A 25,211-nucleotide genomic window follows, 5' to 3' on the forward strand; every position below is an offset into this window, starting at 1 on the left:
CAATATTATAAAACTAACTAATTACCAGGGAAAATAATTATTGCGTTACTTTAAAAAAATCCCATATTTCGAAATAACTTGGATGCCCCAAATATTAAATATGTTAAATGACTAAAATGGATACTAAAGAGAAATCACAAATTTTGTGGCAGCATGTAACAATGTGAGGTGCTTTATTAGATCAGAATTACTTGCCACAGACGTGGAAAGACATTTTCTTCCTGGGCATAAGTTGCACATTACACAAACATTCTTGCCTTTCACCTCAACAATGGAAAAGTAGTGCTTTTATCATTTGTGTTCGCGACCACTACCTTTGAGCTCGTAGTATTTGCCATCGAAGACCGGGCTGCCTGTCAGTGCTTTGAGATGGGGCACAGCAGCAGCACCCGCTTCTCGTTGAGAAGAGAGAACGACGCGTGTTTTTATGTCATTCTACGAAAGTCTCCAACCACGCCAGAAAAGATAGCTAGATTTGTCCTAGTCCCTTTTTGAAATAAAGTTGCTTAAGTGATAGAAAGTTGCTAAATCTAGCGACTAAGTGACCAAGTTGGCAACCCTGCTTAGACTTTTTTTTACACTGCGTGTGTGCTTGTGTGTGAACTCTGCCTCTGGTTGGCTAACGATGGAGATTAAGCCAATCATCATCAGCTATGTGGTTGTCCCACCTCCTCTAACACACACACACCAGTCATCATCAGTTATGTTTCTCCCAACACACACACAAGAGAAAAACAGTGTCTTGCTGAGAGAGCGAGCCTTACATGGGTAAAAATCACTTCAATGAGATCAATTTTAGTCACGCACAGCATTGTTATGTCAGTAACGATAACAGCGCTATAATGGGGGAAACAGTAATTGATTTGATTACTCGTTACTGAAAAAATAACACTGTTAGTAACGCCGTTTATTTATAAAGCCATTATTCCCATCACTGCTGATAACATAGGAAAATGTATTTTTACATATTTGCCTACTACTGAAGTTTGGGTTGCTCTAATGGTTCTTCAAGACAATCTCTTAAAACATTTTAATCAAGCCAAAACATTAAACCTCTTGAAAAGCACCCTCACTCTGGCCCAAACAATGAAAAGACCTACTTTCACTAAAATGGTTGTTTTTACTAAACCATTTAGAGTATAAGCATAACTATGGTATCATTAGGAAGAAGACATTTTGAGCTTCATTTTCCAGGTTTCAAAATTATTTTAAGTTAAAAATGAAAAATGTTAGAGTGGCAGAAGTACACTGGAATAAAACTTTTTTTGCATAACATCTTTTTTATTACTAAAAAACTTAATGATAAAAATGAGTGTGAAACCTAAAAATCCAATAATGCCAAAGCCAAAAGTCTAAAAAAGTTATGTTTCATGTTTCAGGTCAATAGGCCCACAAATGAGGTTCTTGGAAGGGTTTTTGTAAGACTAGTGCCTTTTCTAAGTGCCAGTCAGCCCCAAAATAAAAGTCTTTTGTTTACATGCATACACGTTCGTTCTTATTATTATTTATCCCTATGTAAGAGTATAAAATGCAGTTCCCTTTCAGTCGGTCACTACGACGTCACGTCGTGACCGACGAATTGGGAACTCGCTTAGAGAGACCAATCTGCTTCGTTTACTACAAAAACGCCAATGAACTTGGCATTGAGATATTTGCATAATGCTGGCGCCGCCCCGCCAGGTGCCTTTATAAGCAGCAGATGCAAATAGGGAAATTAGCTTTTTCGCTTCGAAAGCCGGCTTTATCTGCTACTGAGAAGCTACTCTCTGCTCTTCTGGGAACGGTTGCTGAAGTTGATTGACAAGCAGTACTAACACAGCGGACGCTCGCAGTATTCCACGGCTCTGCATCTTTTTTGTTTTGAGTTTAGTGTGTGCGTTGCCTTCCCTGTGCGCATCATCAGCTGAGCACCTAAAGAGTGATTTCCCTAAAAGAGTGATACGTGAGAGCTCTGTGTCTTTTTAAAGGCAGCCACTCTCTCGTATATGCGGAGATCAGCGTCCTTTTCAGGATAGCTTTTCGCCCGTGCGATCTTGGATGCGAGAAGTATAAGGGTTCCAGTGACGGTCACGAGCGCTGTCTTCGTGCTCAGGCATCGAGCACTCCGGGGCTGCGTTCGTGGAGAGTTTCTGTTCTCTCTGTGAGAGCATAACCCTCTTGGATTGCGGAGACGACTGTCGTTTCTACGGGAACGCTGTCCGCGCCTTTGCAGTGCTGACGCCGCCATGGTGCGGCTGTCAAGCGCTCGCAGGGCGCCCTTCGCGTCACTACGCTGAGTAGGACGGAGGATGCGTCCTCCACCTACCGGCCTTCTCATCCTCAGCCGGTTGAGGCTCCGGTGGAGACTGCAGAGTCGTGTTCTACGATGTCTGCCGAATCCATTGGACCTCCTTCTGGTCCCGTCACTTCTGCAGCATCAGAGGGGTGTCCATTTTTCCTCCGAGGCAGAGTCGTTCCGGAGATGGCGGCCGTGCCCGCGAGCGGCGGAGACGGTAGAGTTGGAAAGGTTAACCCCTCTCCGCCCGAACCGTCCCGCCCACATGATTGGTACTTCGGAGCTGCTCGGGCCTCTCGGTCCTCTCCTCCTGTGCCTTTCTTTCCCGCGGCACGAAGAGCTGACGTGATTTGCGGCCGTCCGGCCGTTCAGCTTCACCCCTCACCTCCCTCACCAACGGAGCCGCTAAGGGCGGGGACCCCTTCAGTGGAGCGGGATGCGTTCCTGGAGGGACCACCCAACCCTTTCCTCCCGTGTTTGTAGACAGTCGTCCGGTTACGGACGCTGCCCATCAGGCATGCCGGAGAGGCGGCTTCGGCCCTGCACGCAATAACGTTGCTGCAGGCTCACAAAGGATTTACGAGGGAGGCCGCGACCTTCAGTCGTGCGATGTCCACCACAGTGGTTCAAGATCGCCACCTTTGGCTGTGTCTGGCTGACATGACGGACGCAGACGAGAACAACTTGAATGCTTCTGTCTCACAGACCGGCCTCTTCGGCGAGCCAGGGGAGTCGTACAGCTCCGCTGCGCAGACTGAGGCGATCTTCTAGGTCATGCCCCGGCGGAAGAGAGCTGCCCTTGGTCCACCACGCCAGCTCCTCAGTCTGCCTCTCGCCGTCAGCGTCCTGCGGCGACCACCTCCGTTCCCCTCCTCGGACCCCATCTCGGAAGCACAGGGGAACCGGTCGTCAGCAGCTCGCCCCGCCCGCTTAGCCGCTTCCCGTGAAATTCGGGAGTTTAAGTGGCCAGTGAAGGGCGACCCGGATTGGCAGAGGATCACTCTTCAGGAGTTGGAGCTCCTTCCCCCGATAGAGGGTCGGGTGGAAAATCCTTGGTTTGCATATGTTCCACCGGCTGTTCGGCCGGTACCCACTTAACCACACATAAGAGTGCATTCCTCTTCCCTCTCTAGGTCTCCGGAGGATCGAGAGAGCCGTGAGCGGGTTCACACCAGCTCCCCTACCTCTCCTCTATCGCCAGCGGGTGACCTGAGGAGTCCGAGCGCTCCGCTGAGGAGACCGGACCACCAGCACCCTCATCGGAGTCTGCGTTCTCCGTAGAGGAGACCAGACGACCGTTACCCTCAGCGGGCTCAGGTCAGTGTCACACACACATACTGTAGATGTTTATGCTGTCACAGCAGACGCACCGGCAGTCCCACCTGTCTCGCTTCGCTGCCCCACCGCGGGTACTTCGGTAGTGTTGTTATTTCTCCTCGTACGGTGCCTGGGTGCTTGGCTTCAGTTCCCAGCCCGTTTCGTTGGGTTTCACGCACGATCCGCCTCGGTTACGAATCCGGCACTCCCCAAAATTCGGGCTTTCGTTTCACTGTGGTGAAAGCGTCCGATGCACATGTACTGCGTGCAAAAGTCGATATCCTGTTGGCGAAGGATGTTCGAGCCGGTCCCTCTTACCGAGATGATGATGATAGGGTTTTTCCAGCCTGTATCTCATAGTACCCAAAATACGCGGCGGGTTACGATCGATTTGATTTACGCACCGGCTCTACGAAGGTGTTCTTTTTGGATGATAACGCCGAGGCTCGTATTTCAATATTCAGATCGGTTTGCAGCCTTAGACCTGTAAGACGTGTACTTTATGTGTCCATCTCCCCTCGCTTTAGACCGTTTTTTCGCTCTGCGTCGGGGGGTGGGCATATTAATACTAAGTGCACCATTCGAGCTGTCTCTCTCTCTCCGTGTCTCCATAGTCACGGCTTTAAAATGTCAGAGAGAGAGCGTTGTTCGCATTCTGCTTTTAGCTACGTCGACTTATAATAGCCCGTTCTTGGCAGACGTGCGCGAACACAGAGAGTTAATGCTTCGGCATCTCGCTCGTTTAAGTCTTCAGGTCGACTGGGAAAGAGCAGCTTTGCCCCGTGCAGAGGATCCTTTTTTCTCAGTATGGAAATAAGACTCGATCGACTAATTGGCGTGTTTAACAAGAGCGCGCAACCAGTCAGTTCTGACTTGCCTCGGTTTAATTCGAGGGAAGTACGCGGTCCCTCTGAAACAATTTCAGAAGCTCCTGGACATATGACAGCATGCTGCGGCTGTGACTCCGCCCGAGCTGCTTCATATGAGACCGCTTCAGCGTTGGCTTACGATCGAGTCTCGAGGAGAGCGTGGCACACCGACATACACCGTGTAAACATTGCACCTGCGTGTCATTTCAATTTTTCCCCGTGGTAGACCCGGCATTTCCGATAGAAGATATGCCCCTGAGGGGTCTCCTGGCATTCTGTATATTGCAATGCCCTCAGCACGGGATGATCAGCCACGTATGACGGGCTTGCAGTCTCAGGGGTGTGCATAGCACCCCAACTGCCGCGAGCGGTGCGCTGTATATCTGGGACTTGTACGCTCCGCTATGGAGATGCGAGGGAAGGATGTATTAGCCGACACCAATAACATTGCGACTGTTGCGTTATTTACCGTTAAGGCGGTTTTGCGCTCTCGTCACCTGTCGCATCTCGCTCGTCATCTCCTCCTTTGGAGTCAGAAGCATCTGAGGTCCCTTCATGCCATTTACATCCCGGGTTCGCTCAATACAGCGGCAGACGCGCTTCCCGAGCTGCGCCCCCGGCGAATGGCGACTCCACCTCCAGACGGTCCAGCTAATTTGGAAGAAGTTCGGTTGTGCGTAGATAGATCTGTTTGCGTCGCCGGACGATACCCACTGTCGCCTATTTTATTCACTAACCGAGGGCAGCCTCGGCGTGGATGCGTTGGCACACAGCTGGCCGCGGGGGGTGCGTAAATACGCATTCCTTCCTGTGAGCTTTGTTGCGCAGACACTGTGCAAAGTCAGGCAGGACGAGGAGAGCCTTTTATTAGTCGCCCCGTACTGGACTACCAGGAATTGGTTTTCAGAGTTAATGCTCCTCGCGACAGCCCCTCCCTGACGATTTCCCCTGAGGAAAGACTTTCTTTCTCAAGGAAGGGGCACATTATGGCACCCGCGCCCCGACCTGTGGGATTTCCATGTATGGTCGTTGAGCGCGCGCAAGGTTTAGGTGATTTATCGCAAGCGGTATCTAACACCATCGACGCGGTTCGAGCACCGTCCACAAGACGGGCTTACGCGCTTAAAGAAACCTTCTCGTCACCCGGTGCTCTTCGCAACGCGAGGACCCCAGAGAATGCCCATTAACATTGTGCTTTTATATCTTTAACATAGGTTAGATGGTAGGCTGTCCCTCCGCCATTAAAGTTGATATCGCCGCTATTTCTGCTCATCACTCTCTTATCAACGGCAGATCAGTTGGCCAGCATGATTTAATTATTACATTTAAGAGGCGCTCGCAGGCTAAACCCCTCGCGCCCTCCCTCTTTCCTCCTGAGACCTGTCCATGGTGCTGAAGCCTTCAGGTCTCCCTTTTGAGCCTTTGCAGTCTACGAGTCTGAGGTTTTTATCAATGAAAACTCTGACCCTGATAGCATTGGCCTCCATGAAGAGAATAGGGGATTTACATGCATTCTCTGTTGACGATTCGTGCTTTTAGTTTGGTCCTGCTGTCTCACTGAGACCCAGACTAGGCTACGTGCCCAAAGTTCCCACCACTCCCTTCAGAGATAAGGTGGTGAGCTTGCAAGCGCTGCCCCCGGAGGACGCAGACCCAACCATGGCTTTGTTGTGCCCTGTACGCGCACTGCGACTCTACGTGGATCGCACGCAATGCCTCAGGACCTCAGACCAGCTCTTTGTTTGTTATGGTGGCCAGCAGAAAGGGAAAGCTGTCACTAAGCAGAGGATGTCTCATTGGATAGTTGATACTATCGCCCTGGCTTATAATCTTCAGGGTATTCCTTGCCCCTTTAATTTGAGAGCGCACTCCACACGGAGTGTTGCCTCATCTTGGGCTTTAGCTCGTGGTTCCTCGCTAACAGACATCTGTAGAGCTGCTGGTTGGGCGACACCTAATACGTTCACTAGATTTTACAGTGTTCGTATCGAGCCTGTATCCTCTCGTGTTCTTTCCTCACCAGGGGGAGCACGGAGAACAGTCTCGCAGGTCGGCTTGCAGCCTCCAACTGATGCTTCAGAACTGTGTCAGTATGGAAGGCCTTCAGAACAAAAATACGTAATGGTTTGAATTGTTCTTCCTCCGCTGCCTTGGCAGCCTTTGTTGCGGAGCATTGGCTGTCAGCCTTTCACTAGCTGTATCCTCGCGAACCTACGTGTCTGGCTCGGGCTCCACATTGTGTCCCACCGGGTTCCTTTGTGAGTATTTTTCCGTGGGGTTAATCCTACCAGCCCACGTTTCCCTTAGCAGAGCACTGCTTTGCTTACACAGCCACGGCTGTCTTTATTCCTCAACTACGGTTGACTTTCGCCCACCATTAGCCCTTAAGACGGGTGGTGGCTTCCGCAGCGTTCCTATCTCGCTCAGGTAGGGCGCTTCCCAGTCGCTGGCACTTCTGTGGGGTTAAAGGAACATCTAGTGCCCGGCCTTCTGCCCTAAAACCTATCTCCTCCTCCTTAAGTGGAACCGGAGGGCTTTACGCAGACACTGGAAGAGGTCAGCCCTCAGTGGCGTTTTGGTAGGGATTCCCAATTCGTCGGTCACGACGTGACGTCGTAGTGACCGACTGAAAGGGAACGTCTAGGTTACGGATGTAACCCTCGTTCCCTGAAGGAGGGAACGGAGACGTCACGTCCCGTCGCCACAGGGCTGCTCCCTGCTGTTTATCGACCGGTCACTTTCTCCCGGCTTTCTCAGCGAAAAGAAGCTAATTTCCCTATTTGCACCTGCTGCTTATAAAGGCACCTGGCGGGGCGGCGCCAGCATTATGCAAATATCTCAATGCCAAGTTCATTGGCGTTTTTGTAGTAAACGAAGCAGATTGGTCTCTCTAAGCGAGTTCCCAATTCGTCGGTCACGACGTGACGTCTCCGTTCCCTCCTTCAGGGAACGAGGGTTACATCCGTAACCTAGACGTTTCCACACCAGGAAATAAAACGTCACACAAAGAACGTTGGATTCGTTATCTAACTGCCTACAAGTTCTGTCTATCAATATTTTCCATGAAGGCATTAGAGAAACGAGCGAGTCACATGACGTCACGATTTTTGACAGCGCTGTTTGGATATTATGTATTATACTCCCGCCTACTTTTACAAACATTTTTTAATGTGTGTATGTGTTTACCGGAACCTAAAGTGTAATCTCATATACAGTGTTACGACGTAAATAGTCCTCAGATTGTATATTATATTCTATTACAAGATGTTCATGCGAAATATGATGTAAACAACAGACAATATATCTATATTTCACAGATTCTACGCATTTGTGGACAAAAATGATCATTAGATGTATTTTTAGACGGTTTTCATGAGTTATTCACACATCTGAAACAGACTGCATTGGATTCGCAATCATCATATCAACACAAAGGTAAGAAGTCCCGTTTATATTTTGCATGTTCTCATATGGACTTATGTCACAAAATACTACATTTATGATGCTAGAGCATCTGTATCTCAAAACAGAGACCATACATTGATGCTAAACCCTGTAGACCTTTTAAACGATGTATAGTTATGTTAATATTATTAATGTTTGTAGACCGTAGGCTATATAGATATTGTTAGCAGCGTAAAAAAACTGACGTCATTCAACCCCCGAATTAGTCTGCGTCGAGAGCTAAAGTGTTTAATTGGAAAAAAGAAGCAATCTGGACAGCTACAAATATTCTTAACTTTGTTGTTATTAGTTGTAATAAGTTGCTTGCACAAAATCAAGTAATTTTTGGAGAGGACGGCTCAATAACTGTATCTACACTATAAACAAAAAAATCTACAATTTTTTTCAAAGTTGCAACATATCACTTTGTTTTATACTATAGTATATTTCTTTAAAATATAAAATGCATCAATTAAACTTATGTTTTCAATTTGGTGGGTTAAAATATTTTACAGTGTACATTTAATATAAATGTCGGTCTGTAATTCTTAAATGGTCCAATTGTCAGATTGCATGTTTTCCTTTGTTTTTAGAGTGTTAAATGATGTCTGTGCACATAAAAGATCTGTAAAGTTGCAAAAATTAAAGTTTCAAATCCAAAGAGATATTCTTTTTAAACGTGAAGCCTCATCCACGCCCACCTAAAACGGCTCGTTTAACACGCCCATCCAGTTTGACGTCATACTGGTTTGAAAATTTTCATAACACCGCCCTCATATATACGCAAAGATAGAAGGTGTAACTTTCAATCACGCTGTAGTATTGTTTTTTCCGCCATGTCGAGCAGACGCTGTGTTTCGTTGCAAAACTACTTTGGTTGGCATTCCAACAGAGTAAACATTAAGAAACCAGTGGTTAGGTTTTATTTACAACACTGTTTCAGAACAGTACAGCCCAAATGTTCAATTGTGTGCTGCACATTTTAAGGAGGATTACTTTCTAAACATCGCGGAGTACAACCGCTGGATGTACACAAAGGCTTTGTCTAAACAGTGGAGCAATTGTAACTTTGCAACTACACTGACATCCTGTAGGTAGCCGATGTTTTCATATTTAATTAATTTCCTCACTGACGATTCAAAGACGAGTTTTGAGCAGAGACGCGCCTGTGTTTTAATGCATTTCCTAATGATGATCCAAACGCGAGATTTGAGAGCTGCAGATTAGTGCTTGTTTGTTGTTTCTACGTTCACAAATGCAAACATGGTTTATGTTTTAGTATCCTTACCTTACCATCTGTTACGTTCTGCTCACATCGCGCTGGTAAAGTTGATCTATTAGCTTAGCCATCCGTGTTTTCTGGGTCAGATTCAGGCTCGTGTTGATAAGGTAGTAGTAAATACGATAGTATCTTGTGGCTTTCACTATTGTTTTGGGAGCTCATCTTCCAAAACTTGGCAAGAAGCGTCATATATCCGATTACGTTACTGAGGTTTTCGGCCAATCACAATGCACTGGATAGCTGGCCAATCAGTTCACACCCGTTGACACTGCGCTTTCTCACAACAATGAGCTTTGTACTAAACGAGCTGTTTCAGATGGGCGGGACTTAGAGGTGCAAAAAAAATGTATGGTATGTGGAAAATAATGATTTTTTTTAACCATAAACCACACGAACACATTGTATTACACCAAATCCACAAAGTAATGTGCTTTTTAGCCCTATAATATGACCCCTTTAAAAGATTTTATTGCTGTCGTTTGTTGAATGTACTGTACACAGATTAATTTGGATGTTAATTGTGTCTATACTCAGGACTGGTCACAGCTTTACTGAAGCATTTGGCATGGAAAGCCACACTAATTTAATAAAAAGTGCTTAGATTTCAAATCAATTAAATGACGACGAGATAAGATGTGTGTTCTTATCGGAGGGTGACACTGTGGTTAGCAAACAATAGGTAAATCTGCTATTTCAGCAGTTCGGATGTAAGGCTACAAATTGAGCTACATTATGAAAATGAGTTAATCCATGCTATGAACTTCAGGGCCGTAATCCAAAATGACAGGCGACATCAGAGAGTTCAAGAGAACTGGAATGTAATTACTTAAAACAATCAAAGGCTTAAAAGAAGGCTGTGGGTGTTGTGCATGTGTTCAAAACATTCTCAAACATTTATTTCATCAATCTAGTAGTCTTAAATGATTTTGCTATCACAGTGCAGCAAACAGACTCACAACCAATCCCCCCATTTCATTTCCTAAAATGCATTACTAGGATTTGAACGAGAAATGATCGTTTCGAAGGGTTTGTGGATTGTGATTAATGAAACCATTTCAGGACTGCTCCGTTAAATATTGCACATCCAATATTGACCAGTCAGTCCTCATTAGGGCATTCTCGCCGTCTCAAAAGTCATTACCGTTTTTAGAAAGCACCATTACTTTCCAGAGAAATGTGACTTGTGATGTGAGATCTGACCATTCGAAAGTCACATGAGGACATCACACTTTAGATGGTTGAAGGTAGAAGTTGCGGTGTATTGATTTTTTACTCTGTGAAAAGGAGCTAAAGAGGCTCAAAGTAAATGTGCAGGGCTGTTAAGCAATGGAAACAACAGCTAAAAACCTCAAAAAGGAGGAATGAATTGATCCATGCCCAGTCTTCAAGCTTTTAAATGTGGGTCAGGCTTACAATATAATAAGAGAGGCATTATACAGTGGCCACTTTCCATCAATGTGGTACAAAATACGGAAAAATTATCAAAAATGAACATGCAAAATTCACGATATGCAGTTTAAAAACATAATCAGTTGCTCATTGCGTTAGCAGCACAAAGGTTATGGGTTTGATTCCAGTAAACACACGCACTAATAAAATGGATGGCTTGAATGCATTACAGGTCTCTTGGGGTAAAATGTGAGTTTGGGACCCAAACCATAATGATTTCCATAAACAAAAATAATTTGTTGTTAATATTTATATAGCATTAAATGTATAATACAGATAGATATAATATTTAAAAAATAACAACTAATGACTTACCCCACCCACATGCTCATAATGTTGGTCGAGTGTGTTAAGCAGCTGCCCATTAAAGGCCCAGGAGAAAGAAACATCCAGAGCAGGGTCACATGAGATCTGACAGGGCAGGACGATGCTCTCCCCCACAATGATCTCCATGTCCACTGGACCCTGGGTGATCTGAGTGGGATCTGTTCAAAATGATATGCATTTTTAATCAGTGACCTGTCATGACGTTTTTACATGAAAAATAAAACACATGCAGATCTTTTGATTGATTTTCATGCATTCATTACATCTAATTGGAAGACATAAGGTCTTAAGGGAGATTTTTCTTCCTTGTAGCTGTTTCAGCAAAAGAAAACATTAAAAGCATTATAAATTAGTTTTTCATCATCATCTCTGACCCATAAGCCTGACATGGTTTTTTATTATTATTGGTCCTATACTGCTGCTTTTTCTAATGTTATTGGTTGGCGGCATAACTGGCAAGAGCTTTTGGAAAGTAGCTTTTTGCTCCGTACTGACAAGGAATCAGTTTTCCTGGTGATAAAAAATAACATTCTAGAATTTTTTGTATATAAATTGCAGCACTTCATAATAAACCACCATACAGTACCACTAACAACATTTACAAGAATCAATGCATGAATCAAATTTGTTTAGAATGCCAATAATTTCTGACACATTTTTTTATTTTATCATTATATGTGGGTAGATACAAATCATATATTAGAAGGGAAATCGCTCCAAGCTACATTAACTTTTCTGACTTGCCAACGCTTGACTACAGTATTACATAAGGTCACGTAAGCTATGCTGTCTACACTTTTTTGCACTCAATTACACTGTTAAACTCTTTTTAACTTTGTTGTTTCAGTGGACATGCCCTAGTCCAAAGTCGATCTAGGTTGCATTTCCAGTACAATGACATAACTCTCTACTTAAACACCACACTACGATGTATCGCTGAAGAAACTAACAAGCTTTTCACAACTATTTCCTAAAAACATAGTAACTTTGCTGCACATCCGTCATTCCAACCACGTTGGGTTAACAACATAGTTAATGACATCATATGCATGTTGGAGTAAAATGTCAAACAATTAATCAGTTCGAGATCTAATTCAGTGATTTCCAACTGGGGGTATGCGTAGCCCAGGGGGTACGTGAAGAGTTTCCAGGGGGTACGTGAAGAGATTTAGATTTTGCATTGATCTCATTTACTTTTAATAAAATGTCTTTCGTTTGTCCAGTCATTGAGCTAAGATTGATTTTTGTGAGGAATGCATTGTGAAAAGGACTAGGCTACTTTAAATGTAATTTTAATCTTATCATTAATATCATTAGCCGTCGTGAGTAAATGCGCTGCATGCTCAAAACGCAATAGCGATGTTCAACTCAAGAACGATCTGATTATTTTCAATGAACCTGAATAGTTTCTAAAGACACAAAGTTTATTAAGTAAGGAATAATTGATGATGGGCCATTGAATTATAAGAAAATAATGCACACCCAAGGTGCAATGCGAAGTGGAGTGCCGTTACACCGCGGGTATGCATTATTTTCAAATAATTCAAAGGACCGGAGTCAATTATTCCTCTTATACCATGGTTACCACACACATTGCTCTGGTGCCTATTTTTAAGACATTTGACAAGTTAGGTGTGCGGTTATCAGAAATTAATGCATACCCACGGAACATTTCTCAGCCAATCAGAATACAGCATTCAAGAGACCCGTGGTATAACTATAAATAATGTTCAAATAATGATATTCATTCCCGCTGCCATTGCATTTTCAAATGACGCAAAAAAAAACCCATTTGCATTGTTTTTGGCTAAAATAGCCTATTTTGTACCGTATGATGTCTTTTGTATTTATAGTGAATGTATAAACACATTTTGTTTCTCTTTATATTGAACAATCGTATTTCTATTTACCATCACTACAGGGTGCCCCCGACATACTAGAGAGCGTACGCATATGTGCACTCATCAAAACCATCATATTAAAGGTCCAGTGTGGGTTTTAAGTTACTAGTGGTGAGATTGCGAACTGCAACCTACCTCAATTTCGAAACGCAAAGAGAAGCTACGGTAGCTGCCACATGACAAATATGCCATCTGAGACAAAATAGGGATGAAACATGCTCTGTAGAAAAGTTTGTCTGTTTAGGGCTACTGTAGAAACATGATGGTGTCTTCCATGTAAGGGGACCCACGGTGTATGTAGATAAAAACGGCTCATACTAAGATAATATAAACAATACAGTTCAGTATGTAAGGTCTTTATACACCACTGATAATGTAGTTATGTATATTACATTGCATTTCTGTTAAAAGATCCTTTTAAAAGTTATAAAATGCACCTTAACACAATAATTCTCTTGACAAATTTATGTATATTTGGAATGATGTATATTAAATGTATTGCTTATTTTACTCAATAGTGTGATCTGTGTACATCTGCATCTCATACTAACACAGAACTATGCTTCTAACCACAGCTCGAGATCGGTTACAACCCCACAAGTTTGCACTGCAGTTTCCAAATGTTCACTGGAACATGGTTTCGGGAAACATCCGAATCGTTGAACTGTGCTCTAAGAACCGACATGCTTCCATAGTTGTCTAAAGATGATTTTGGGAGACACACCCCAAATTGGTTGAATTCTACAGGATTTCTGGGAGACATGTTACGTTCTTTAATTTAAGAAACATGGCTAAAAATGTGATTGGTTGCTTTACGTGTCAGTCAGACAGCCTCTTGGGTGGCCTTTGGCTAATGAAACCTGCTATGGAGTCCAGACCTTCTGCCATCAGTCTGATGCCCAAACCTCATGCCATTGGTCGCTGTTGCTTATGTCATTGGAAATCACCATGGCTCACTGAAAATAACTTGCTCTTACTTTGTTGCTAAACGAGAGCATCAACAAAACTTTCAATTTAGATTTTCAACCTGATCTCACGGGAAAAACATGACTCTACGTAAGTTTTTGTAAATTAAAATGTCAATTAAGGAGATCCAAGGTATTTAAATAGGACCGCTTTATTGCAATACAAATATAGGCATTACAGTGACCTGAGTGATTTGAAGCTTTTCATCCCAAAGTTTCAAAAAGTTTACTGAAGTACAGTATATTAACAACCTTAGAGCTCACGGCAGGTCTGTCTTAAAAGGTTTTTACGTTATCGCTAAAAATCAATTTCTCTAGAGAGAAAATTTATGGACTTTTACTTCCAGAGCCATAATGTCATGCTCTACTCATTACAGTAAAGTTGTCATTGGAAGAAATGTGGAAATCTGTAGAGGATAAAAGAAATGTTTTACTGTAAACTATCTAGGACAGTACAGTTTTATTCACACCAATAGACTATTTCTCTCTTTCTCTGTGTTTATGGTACAGATTGATTGATACAATACCTTGTTTCTAAAGTAGCAGTAATGTTGATACAGTAGGTGTAACTGTATACTGTGTTGTATGAGCAGAATTTTTGTGTAAAAATAATTACCATACTACATTTATCGTATCAGCAAGATGGTTGCCAGATGGTGGTTGCCAGAGACTTTGACATGATTTGTATGCTGCCTGTAGAAAGTTATCTTAAAGGGATAGATTGCCCAAAAATGAAAATGAAACCATGATTGACTCACCCTCAAGCCATCCGAGATACATGTGTCCATCATCTTTCAGATAAATGCATTTTCACTTATTTTAGAAAATGTCCTAGCTCTTCTAAACTTTATAATGTATGAAAAAGGGGTCTAATACCTTCAAGCCCAAAGAATGTGCATCCATCCTTCACAAAAGTAATCCACACGGCTCAAGGGGTATGAATAAAGGCCTTCTGAAAGTAATCGATGCGATTTTGTAAGAAAAATACCCATATTTTTACAAACGAAAAAGAAGGATGGATGCACATTCTTTGTGTTCGTCTGAAAGATGATGGACAAATGTATCTCAGATGGCTTGAGGTTGATTACATCTTGGGGTAATTTTCAATTTTATGCAAACTAGTGCTTTAAGGCAGTCGCACACTGTAGTACAAAGTCGGGTCTAGAACAACTGACACCACACACTTTAAACATTTTTTGCTGCCTTACATTTTTTGGTTGAATCAACTCATATTTACAAGTCATTTCAACTTACTATTATTTTTCTTGACTAGAGATGAGTTGTTATAACTATGGATGAGTTGTTAAAACTTATAAAATGAAGTTGACTTTTTCAACTATATGTTATAAGTTATAGCAACTCATAGTCAAGATAAATAATTAGGGGTGTAACGATACACTAAGCTCACGTTTCGATCTGTATCTCGATGCTGGGTTCGCGATACGATACACATCACAGGGTTTTTTAGCAAATGTAAAAAATTTAAAGGCGCTCTATGCGAATTTGCGAGACGTCAGTTTTTGTTGATGTTTGAACTGTTTTCAAACAAACGGAGCGTAGCTAACTCCTCCCCCTGCGTGCTTTCATGAACGCGCCCAATCCCCACCCCCAAATCCTTTTTGTCGTTTATTGGCTGGAACACTTAGTTTTGTTTCGTGGTGCTAGGTTTGGCCACTGTGTTTATATTGAAGTTTGTGGAGCCTGGGCTGTCTACAGAGATCGCGTTTTTTTACAGTTTGATCAGCGGACAGGCAGCAAGCAGATAGTGAGGAGATGTTTGCTGTATGTAACAAAAAAAATTTATGGTCTAAAACGCGTGAATTCGCTTAGAGCAACTTTAAATTATTTAAATTTCAGATTAATTTTCATAATATTAACAATCGCAGTAACGTTTTTGTTGTACATAAAACTTAATAAAGAATTTTAACATTTTAAGGCTTAACAGAACCTTCTGTACTGCAGGTCTGTCACTGAAATATGGAAATTTTACATAAAATTAGAATTAAGGGACTGTGCAGGGGCGTTGTTAGACATAAAGCTCTACTGGGGCACAGGCCCCCTATTTTTCTGACTTTTTTGAAAACTTCTATACAATGTCCTTTGCTTAACCCACTATTCCTACATGTATTTACAAATATTTCCGTATCATGTAGTGCTGCCACTAACGACAAATTTTCTAACGACTAATCTTTCGACTAATTTTTCGAATAGTCGACTATTCTAAACGACTAATTAAAAAAAATTCAAGTGTTTGTTATTTCATTGTGTCCATTTTATTTGGAACCCACCGGTGTCATAAACAATATGAATAACTTAAATGTTACCAAATAAAAAATTACAATGTAAACAATATAAATAATAATAAAAACTTCCAGTGCAAAGTAGATGCTTAACAGAAATATGAAATGTTTCACTTCTACTCTTTGATCTTATATTGCATTTTAACACAACTGAATGCTATTTTACATATTATCTGTTCTGTTGTAGCCTATAAAATAGTGACTAAACATGACCCATCACCTCGTTTTTATCCAACCAGCTGTTTCTTTAACTGCTGCTAAAATCCTGATTTAGATATGCAAAAATCACCATACAACATTGTAGCTTTACTGCTGTTGCTCTTCTCATAATTGTTGTTGTGTTTTGAGCCATTTCTTGATTTTAAATGCGAGTGATATAGCGCAGACAATTCGGTGCAAATTCAGAAATATAAGAGAATACACTGTTGTTGTTACATAGACTACAGAACACGGCATACAGCATCATAGGGAGGGAGAAAGCTCGCACACAGACTCACACTACTGCTAATCTTTCCTCAAGTCATGTTAACTCGATCAGTCGTCTTTGTCAGAGACAAACTTTGGGTTCAAGCCAAAAAGGGCACAGGAGAAAGTAAAGTTGAGTTCAGATGAGCAGTTTAAAGAACCTAAGAAAATCTCTTGATTTCAGACAAAATATTATAACAGTTATCAGCAAAAAAGCTGTGTTCGCATTCAGTGAAATCTCTCCCTCTCTTCTCGAAGAGCATTGACAAATAGAACACTGAAGAAAATGTGAGTGGGGCTTGCAGTGGCAATACTCAGCTCACAAAATGTTACAGTGGTGTTAATGAGTCAAAAGAGCCCACCCCCATGTCTCTACGATGTTCTTATGCAGAAATATACAAATGCAAAAATGGTTGATAAGGTATTCTCATTGTTTGCTAGGGAGTTAATTGGAATGCACCAATGATTATACTTCAAACCATTAAAGGCTTAATCCATGATGACTCAAGGTTTTAGTTGTACTGTAGCAGTAGTTTTAGGCAAAAAATACCATAATTCTATCTCAAAACCACTAGGTGGCGCAATGACGAAATTGTGCATGCACTCTCAGATCATAACTGTGTTGCATCTAGTTAGTTTTATTAGTTTAGTGAAGAAACAGTTGTATGACCATAGAGTTGCTTGATTTCAAAGGTTTAGTTTAATTATAGGGCCAACTAGTGGTGCAAGCATACATTTTTTTTGTGTAGCCTCAAACTGTGGTCATACATCAGCCTATCAAATCTGGTGAAAAAATCTCTTTGCTTTACGAAGTTATAACCGTTAATGTGTAAAAAACACAAAATGTAAAGGTCATTTTTAGTTTTTCGCAAATTTCGGCCATTTCTGATGAAAATTTTAAAATAGCGCCAATAGAGGTTTTTGTTCAGAAGGTAATGTAATGTTCTTCCTATGGCGTTTTCGAGTCGATCAGAATAACGCTCATGGAGATATTCACGCATGTTTTTTAGGCGCTATTTTGCTGCGTAGGGCTAAGCGTAAGGCAAAACCTGGCATGTTTAGTATCGTTGGACTCGGCAACATTTCAGGAATACAAGGTAACAAGTCCCACTAAAATATGTCGACCGCAGCCAAAGTTATAGGCATGTAAACATTTGTCTGACCACTAGGTGGCGTTGTGACGAAACTATGCATGCACCCTCAGGTCCTGACTGCCATCACAAGTATCAAGTCTCGTGTCAACAGGCTTAAGTTTGGCGAAGATACAGCCTCAAATCCGTTTTTTAGCGTTCTACGTAAAGTTGGTTGACACGGTTTACGGAAACAGATTGACGAATCGACATGAATTCCATAACTTTTTGCATTGAGGGTCTATAGATGCTACATATCGATTTTCTTGACAATCCGGCAAAAGCTTTAGGACGAGTTCACAAAAGTAGGTTTTACGAATAATTCAAAATGGCGGAAAAATGTTCATGACGGAAAATGACGTCGTATGATCCATTCAAATTGTCTTGAGCCAATGAAACAGAGGAAACCTTTTGTTTCTAGGCCGTACGGATCAGAAGTTATAATTAAAAAACGTAAGTGCAACTTTGGACTGTTGGTGGCGCTAGCGTGTTTGATATAGAGACTCCAAATTTGCTGTGGAGACTTTTTGGACAGTTCTTTATAAGCATGCCAAATTTCATAACTTTCCTATGTACGCTGCTATGGGCTGCCATAGACGCATTGGCGGAAGAAGAAGCTGGAAGAATAATAAGAAAACTAACGAATACAATAGGGGTCTTCGCCCATTCTGGGCTTGACCCCTAATAACTTTTTTACAAGAATATTTTTACAATAACACTTTTTTAAGAAACCAGTCATTTTATGACTGCTATACTAAAATAATCTCAGTCATAGTTACTGCCAACTGTGTCCTACAGCTATACACTAAATATTAATTTCATATCTAAAAATACAGAACAGTATAACACATACATGTGTTGATTTTTTCAGCAACAATGCAATTCTATAGACTTGACAGAGGTTTACTTGAGATTTTTCCTCTAATGTTTGAGACCTGACTGGGTGAGGATTATTTATTTCTTTATTTTCAAGGATAACTCCTTGAGATGAACCATCTCATTTTCAAGGGGGTCCTTTACACTAATAAACTCCTTAAACTCATCATCTCTTATTTCTGCTTCCCTTTCCCTTTGATTAAGATTCCCGTTGAGTGACATGAAAACAAAATGTTGCCAGACGTTGGATTTAAAAGATGACGGGGCATCATCTATATCAATTTCTGTTTCTACCGAAGTCATGTTGCTGACATTCAGTTCAAGCTGCAGGTGATTCAAGAGATGTCTGTGTGACTGCGATGAAGCACAGGTGATGCTGGCGCAGAGTAGATCACGTGTTGACCGGTCAACTAATAAAATTAAAAGAACGTCATCGTATAAATATACCCATCATGCTACAATGCACACCGTGGCATTTTTATTTGTATCGCAAAGTATCGTACAGCGAAGTATCGTTACATCCCTATAAATAAAAGTGGGTTGACATGACTTGTAAATCTGAGTTAATTCAACAAAACTATTTAAGGCAGTAAAGATTTTTTACCGTGCACACTCTTGTTGAAACAACAACAACAACAACAAAACGACATGGATTTATGCAATTCATGGATTAATGCAGTCATCCAACCAATGTAAGAAAATAGTGAAATTTGTAAAGTGTAAAGTGGGCAGGCTGCAATTTACCTGGGTAAAGGTAAAGCTTATGTATGGGGAACAGTTAAACCGTTAAACAGTTTTTGCAGGCGAAATAGTTAAGTAAACCATCTTTCAATAATTGTTTCATTGCAAAGCCTGTATTAAAATGTTTCATTTACACAAAACCGACACACTGAAATAAATAAAATCTGACATATATTTAGAAAATGTTAATGTGGGCAGCCATGTGTTACTAAACTCATGTTTGTGATATCAGAAATCTAACAGTTTACACTTGGGATGCGGTTTGTTTTCAGTATGCTTTCATAAATGAATAAATTCTTGCATTTCTAAAGATCAAAGCAAAACATGCCATGACCCCTTTAAAAACTGCATCAATAAAACACTAAAAGTGCCTAATTTTACGAACATCTGTTGTATTTTGCTCAACATGCAGGGTTACTTTCATTCAAATTCATATTTAAATCTGTTGAAAGCTGCAGTAACACAACGTGACTGTAGTGATCTCAGCAAAACCTGGAGTGCAAAACCAGCAGTCTAGATTTTTCTTTGTAAATTGTGCACGCTCAACCTATAACCTGCACCCCTCACACACTCCATTAATGTAATCCAGGGTAATTGCAATGCCATAAGCGAAGCGTGAAAATGGGTAATTACAATACCACACAAAAACCCACTGTATCCTATCCCTGTTGAATTGAGCTGACAGACCAAACCTGCCAGTTGGAGAGCTGAACTGCTCGACTCGTCGCATTACACTAGAAGAGCACGTACGCTCCATAACGCAATCAAACAGCATTTCATTGTGAATGCATTATACTGAACTTCATGCAATAGGGCCACAGCAAAAGGATGAAAAAGGCTTAGCTGGTTCCGGCCTCCATAAAACCACCATGTGTTTTGCATGCTTACATAACAGTTCTACCGAACCCAGTCAGCCTCACTTACCAGTTAAATCTGACTCTAGTGCCCCTAGTGGACACTGCAATCGAAAACGCAGCGATATGTACTAAACTGCTAAAACCAGCGAAGTCTACAGAGATAAATCAACACTTTGAAGATGAAGGATATCTAGTAATTGTGTACTAATAACCCTCACCTGTTACCAGCAGTCTTCCCGTAGTGCTGGCTGAACCAAACTGGTTTCTAGCCAAACATGAGTATGTCCCTCCATCCATCTTGGTCACATTTGTGATTCGAAGCGTTCCATCAGGGAGAAGAGTTATCCTAAAGGAGAAACCACAATACCACTAAATGACCTGAAATCAAATCTAAACTCATAATGGAGCAAGATTCCGATTGCAAATGTTTTTTATCTTTCCAGAACAGTGGTAAGTAGGACATAATGTGTTTCTTCGAAACCGGACATTAATCTCTGTACATTGGACTCTCTCCACGGCTCTGTGCGTACAGCTGCCCGAGAGCCAATGAGGCTGAAAAATGTGTTTTCACACCAAACTTTCTTTCAAATGTAGCGCTGCATGAGCTATAAAAACGAAATCCACCACCCATCCACCACATTATTGGAATTTTAAGTTTGTAAAGTTTAAATATTCAGTACTGTGCAAAAGTCTTGCCACCATGCTAGCATTAGATTAGTTGATTTTGCAATTGTATAGTGATCATATATCATTATTTTTCAGTCGCTTTATTAGAATACAACCAGAAAATACAAGAAATGTGTATGTAGTATTAAAAACAGTATAAAAGTATATGCTGAAGTGTCAAGTATTTAGTTTAAACTCCCCTTTCACTTGAGCAATAGCAGGAGCAGGATCTCTTAAACCCTAAATGAAATTTAATCCTAATTTCTAATTCTAATCCTAATTGAATGACTTCAGAACTTCAGTCTCCTTATAAAAGCTCAAGATGTGTTTCAGGCCAAGAGAGGTCACACTAACACTGACTGATGCCTTAAGAAGACATTTAGTACTTAAAATTGTTGTGTTTTTATTTATTTTTGAACATATTTCCTGTATTTTCTGTTTGTATCTTAAAAAGTGTGAAAAATAAATATGGATGGACATTAAAACTTTGCTAAAACAACAAAGCTGGTGATGGTGGCCTAAGACTTTTGCACAGAACTGTACATGAAAACAATGCATAAACCATGTTTTTCATCTTTACTTTACTTAGATGCTTTAAATTTGACCTAGGTCAGAGGTCTTAAACTATTGACTTGTCAGACTATCAGCCTTTTTTTTCAGCTCTTAAGGGGTTAAAAGGTTACTCTTTGAGACATTCAGAAAATCTAATTTCACTTTCTGTAGTCACAATAGTATTTCTAATGCTGAAATGTTGGTCGTTATTCTTGAATTTACGTATCAAATACTAAACCGAATCTTATGCATTTTTAGTTTTAATTTCTTTGGATAAGTGACTGTTGCGATGCCACTTTATGATGTTTCTGATACCTGCCTAATCTGCAAGGAGAAAATTGCCGCTCTCAAGAAACACAATCACAGGCATCATTACTTCTGTAAAGAGGAGAGCAGTCTGCTTGCTGTGAGCGCGAGATGAGTCACTCAAAGTCTGTCCATACGTCAATAAAACCCTGCCAGCATATAGGTCGAAATCGAGCTTGTGAAAACATTTATATTTGTTGTTACTCTTCAACTGGTCCCTGATGGAGGGAGCCATCTGGCAAGTGGCCCCTAGATAATTTATTTTAAAACACCTGACCTAAATAATAAAATATAGTGTTATTTATGACATTAAATTAGACTAATTACTATTCATAATACAATTTCTACACTTTATGTTTAGGGGTGCGCAGGGCAAAAACTAACGCGGGGTTAGTTGTAACATGGACTGTTTACATTGTTGCACAGGGTTGAGCGTTTTGTTTTTACTTTTTTTTCACACTGCCAAAAGACGATCTCCTGCAAATTATTGGAAATGTATAATGTTTTTCCAGAGAGTTATTGATGAACGAGTGTTTTGGTGGCATGTAAGTAAATTTTTTATCATATGTTTTTTTTTCGGTTTCTAAGTTGGATGTGTAAGATACCAAATCCAATGCTATGTCATATTAATCAGTGTCTTGTTGACTAAATCATAGCATAGTTTTGAAATATGTCTGCAGCTCTGAGCAACCTTTTTTGATGGGCTTAAAAATATTTTCACCCAGCGGGGTTCATTGTAACGTTGTGTTACAACTAACTCCTCAGCACTTACGATATGAAAGCCGCTAGCGTTAGCATAATTCTTGCCGTTGTTTTAAATAGGCTACACACGAATGATTGCTGGCTGCCAACAAAATAAATGTGCCTGTTTTATCAAAAATCATTTGCCAAATGTATTTTTGTTTATATCTTTAATATTGATTGAATAAGGTCACGTCTAAGATTGAAATCGTAATGAAATGAATGGTTAAAATCAGACTTTGATGCTCATTATCTCAGAATTTGATTTTAAAACTGTAGTATGGTTATTACAGACTGGGTCACATATAAAAAATGTTTTGTTATAATTGTGCTGCTTTTTCTCACATATTTAGACATTTGTATTCTTTTATAATTGAACTATTGTTAGAAAGGGGCTGGATGAATGAATACAGTGTGGATACAAAATATATAAACAATGTCTACTACAAGTATATAGATAAAATAGTATTGAAATATTTGCCTGCAAACTTAATTTTTAACAAGTGTTACAACTAACCCCCTGCCTGTTACAATGAACCCCACCTATGGGGTAAGTTGTAACGTTTGCACTTCTGTCACGTTTGGTGTAATTGTCCAAGAATGGTAAGTAAAAGAAACAAACATCAAATGTTCATTTGTAGCAGAGATGTGTGTGTTGCTTGTGTAAAAATATAATTAATAAAACTCAAATATTTTTTGAATAATTGAGCCAAAACCAAAAGCATTAGGTTGTGCCCCGTTCTCCCCTACTAATACAAACTTACACACCAAAGGAAATGTAAAATTGTGAATAAGACCATTGGTGCTCTTTAACTCAAATTTTTAAAGCAACCATGTAACTTACTTTTTTAAGTTGAATCAACAAATATTTTTTATAGTGCACAAACTGATACAAAGTAAGTCCTTTTGGATAAGGCATAAATATAAATGTATTTCCATTGAACTAAATTAAATTTGAAACAAATTCAACATATTTTTAAACATAACATTGTTTTATAGTGATGTGTTATGTATAGTAATGCATATGTTAATCTGTCTGTGAAATCCAGGCTTAAGTCAATATTAAAGTTATCAAGGTTATATTTCTCTGTATACTAACAGATTTCAGCTTCCTGTCACTCCAAGTGACAAATAAATCGGTAAAATGTACGAAAATTTTTTTGAAGGCCTAATAAAAAACCGACCACGATACACATCAACATCTCAATGTATCATCCCGAGCAGCAAACAAAACATTCCTGTAATCCTGTACTGGAATGTTAATGCGCTAATGCACAATTCCCAGGCAATGCACTTCTGGTTAAATTGGACTGGGGGTGTCTCACCGAATGCTCTCAAAACAAACAACTGTGGGTTAATGCAAATCTATTGTTTTACGCAGTAGTTTCCCACCCTTGACAGAATTCCCCCATACTATTTAATCTAACTTCATTATAAAAAGAGCCGGGCTCACGGATCGCTGTGCTTCCTCAAGTGGCCTCCTACCAGGAATCATTTCATAGTTGACAGAGCCAACCCAAAACACGAGCAGCCTCCTGCTGTCCCGGCCTAATGGCCTGCTTCATAATTCATGAGTGTCATGGTCAGCGAGCTGCCACAATCGACGGCGCTGCTTTCTTTTGATAATTGTTAAGTTGTGCCGCAGATAGTGTGAACACAGCGGAATTGCTGGGTGTACAAGATAGATGGTCAAATCGAAGGAATAATGGGAATTAAAAATCAGAGAGGCAGCGACCACATTGCACAGTGATGTTTTCCCTTGTGTCTCATTTAAGATGATGTTATCCTGTGTGTGGCAGAATGAAGAATGAGAACGTTCTGTGTTCACTGGAAATATGTCACTGCATGAGATCTGATCTGATGATTCATATGTATTTTAAGCAGTTTCTAATTCGAACGAAAACTTACAAAATTAATCCAACAAAAACATACGATTACAAAGAACAAACATTAATGAAACCCCACTAATCATGCCTCTAAACTGAACGTCAAAGCAAATCATATACAAATTTACAAATGAGAATGTACAAAAAATTACGAACTAACCACCAAATAAGTACAAATTTTCAGGACATTGCATTATTGGAACACATTGGTGTAATTATTCGATTTTAAAGTTATTTATTGCTGACCAAATTTATAAAAACAAGTTATTACCGACCAGTGTAATTATGCAATCCATCAAATGTAATCTAATTACTTAATTTGTGATATCCAAATTACATGTAGCCTGTTGCTGTTCAAAACTTAAAAGGATAGCAAAAATTGCATTCATACCTCTCAGTGCCCTGTATCGGGTCGTTGCCTTTCCTCCACAGGATGATGGCTATAGGAAAGGCCTGTGCCCTGCACTCCATTGACACTGTGCTGCCTGCCTTGGCTTTAAGCAGAGCTCTGAGAGGGTTTCTGGAAAAGTCTGGGGGTGAAGCTGTGGAAAAACACAAGGTCAGCACAGTCAAACCACCACCTTGGCACAGATGTTGTATGACTGTATGCCTTTAACAATACATGTGAGCGGCCTCTATGCTAATAGCACCTTGCTTCTGTGTCCTAAGTTTTGGAAGCACAACTAATCTCTTTCATTACCCTTATGTAGCATTTATTGTACATGTGATCATTAAATGAAGTAATAAGTAGTCACAAGATTTCATTTTTTTACTATTTTTGCAAAAACATGTCTTATTCTATGCTTTTGGGGCAACTGTGGCAACATCAAATCAAACTTTTTTTTACACTAAAAGAAAAATC

General features: G+C 40.6%; 1 protein-coding gene across 1 annotated transcript in view; it reads right to left on the bottom strand.

Annotated features, from left to right (window-relative positions):
- Nucleotides 1-25,211, bottom strand: part of cntn3a.2 (contactin 3a, tandem duplicate 2) — a 134,710-nt gene that overhangs the window by 31,626 nt on the left and 77,873 nt on the right. The window contains exons 11-13 of the mRNA XM_065286248.2: nt 24,741-24,891; nt 20,417-20,544; nt 10,952-11,121 (exon numbers count right to left, since the gene is read on the bottom strand). Coding sequence (XP_065142320.1) covers nt 10,952-11,121; nt 20,417-20,544; nt 24,741-24,891 — 449 coding nt within the window. The remainder of the gene's footprint in view (nt 1-10,951; nt 11,122-20,416; nt 20,545-24,740; nt 24,892-25,211) is intronic.

Source organism: Paramisgurnus dabryanus, chromosome 21 (genome assembly GCF_030506205.2).
Source record: "Paramisgurnus dabryanus chromosome 21, PD_genome_1.1, whole genome shotgun sequence".
In the NCBI taxonomy this organism is placed as follows: Eukaryota; Metazoa; Chordata; class Actinopteri; order Cypriniformes; family Cobitidae; genus Paramisgurnus; species Paramisgurnus dabryanus.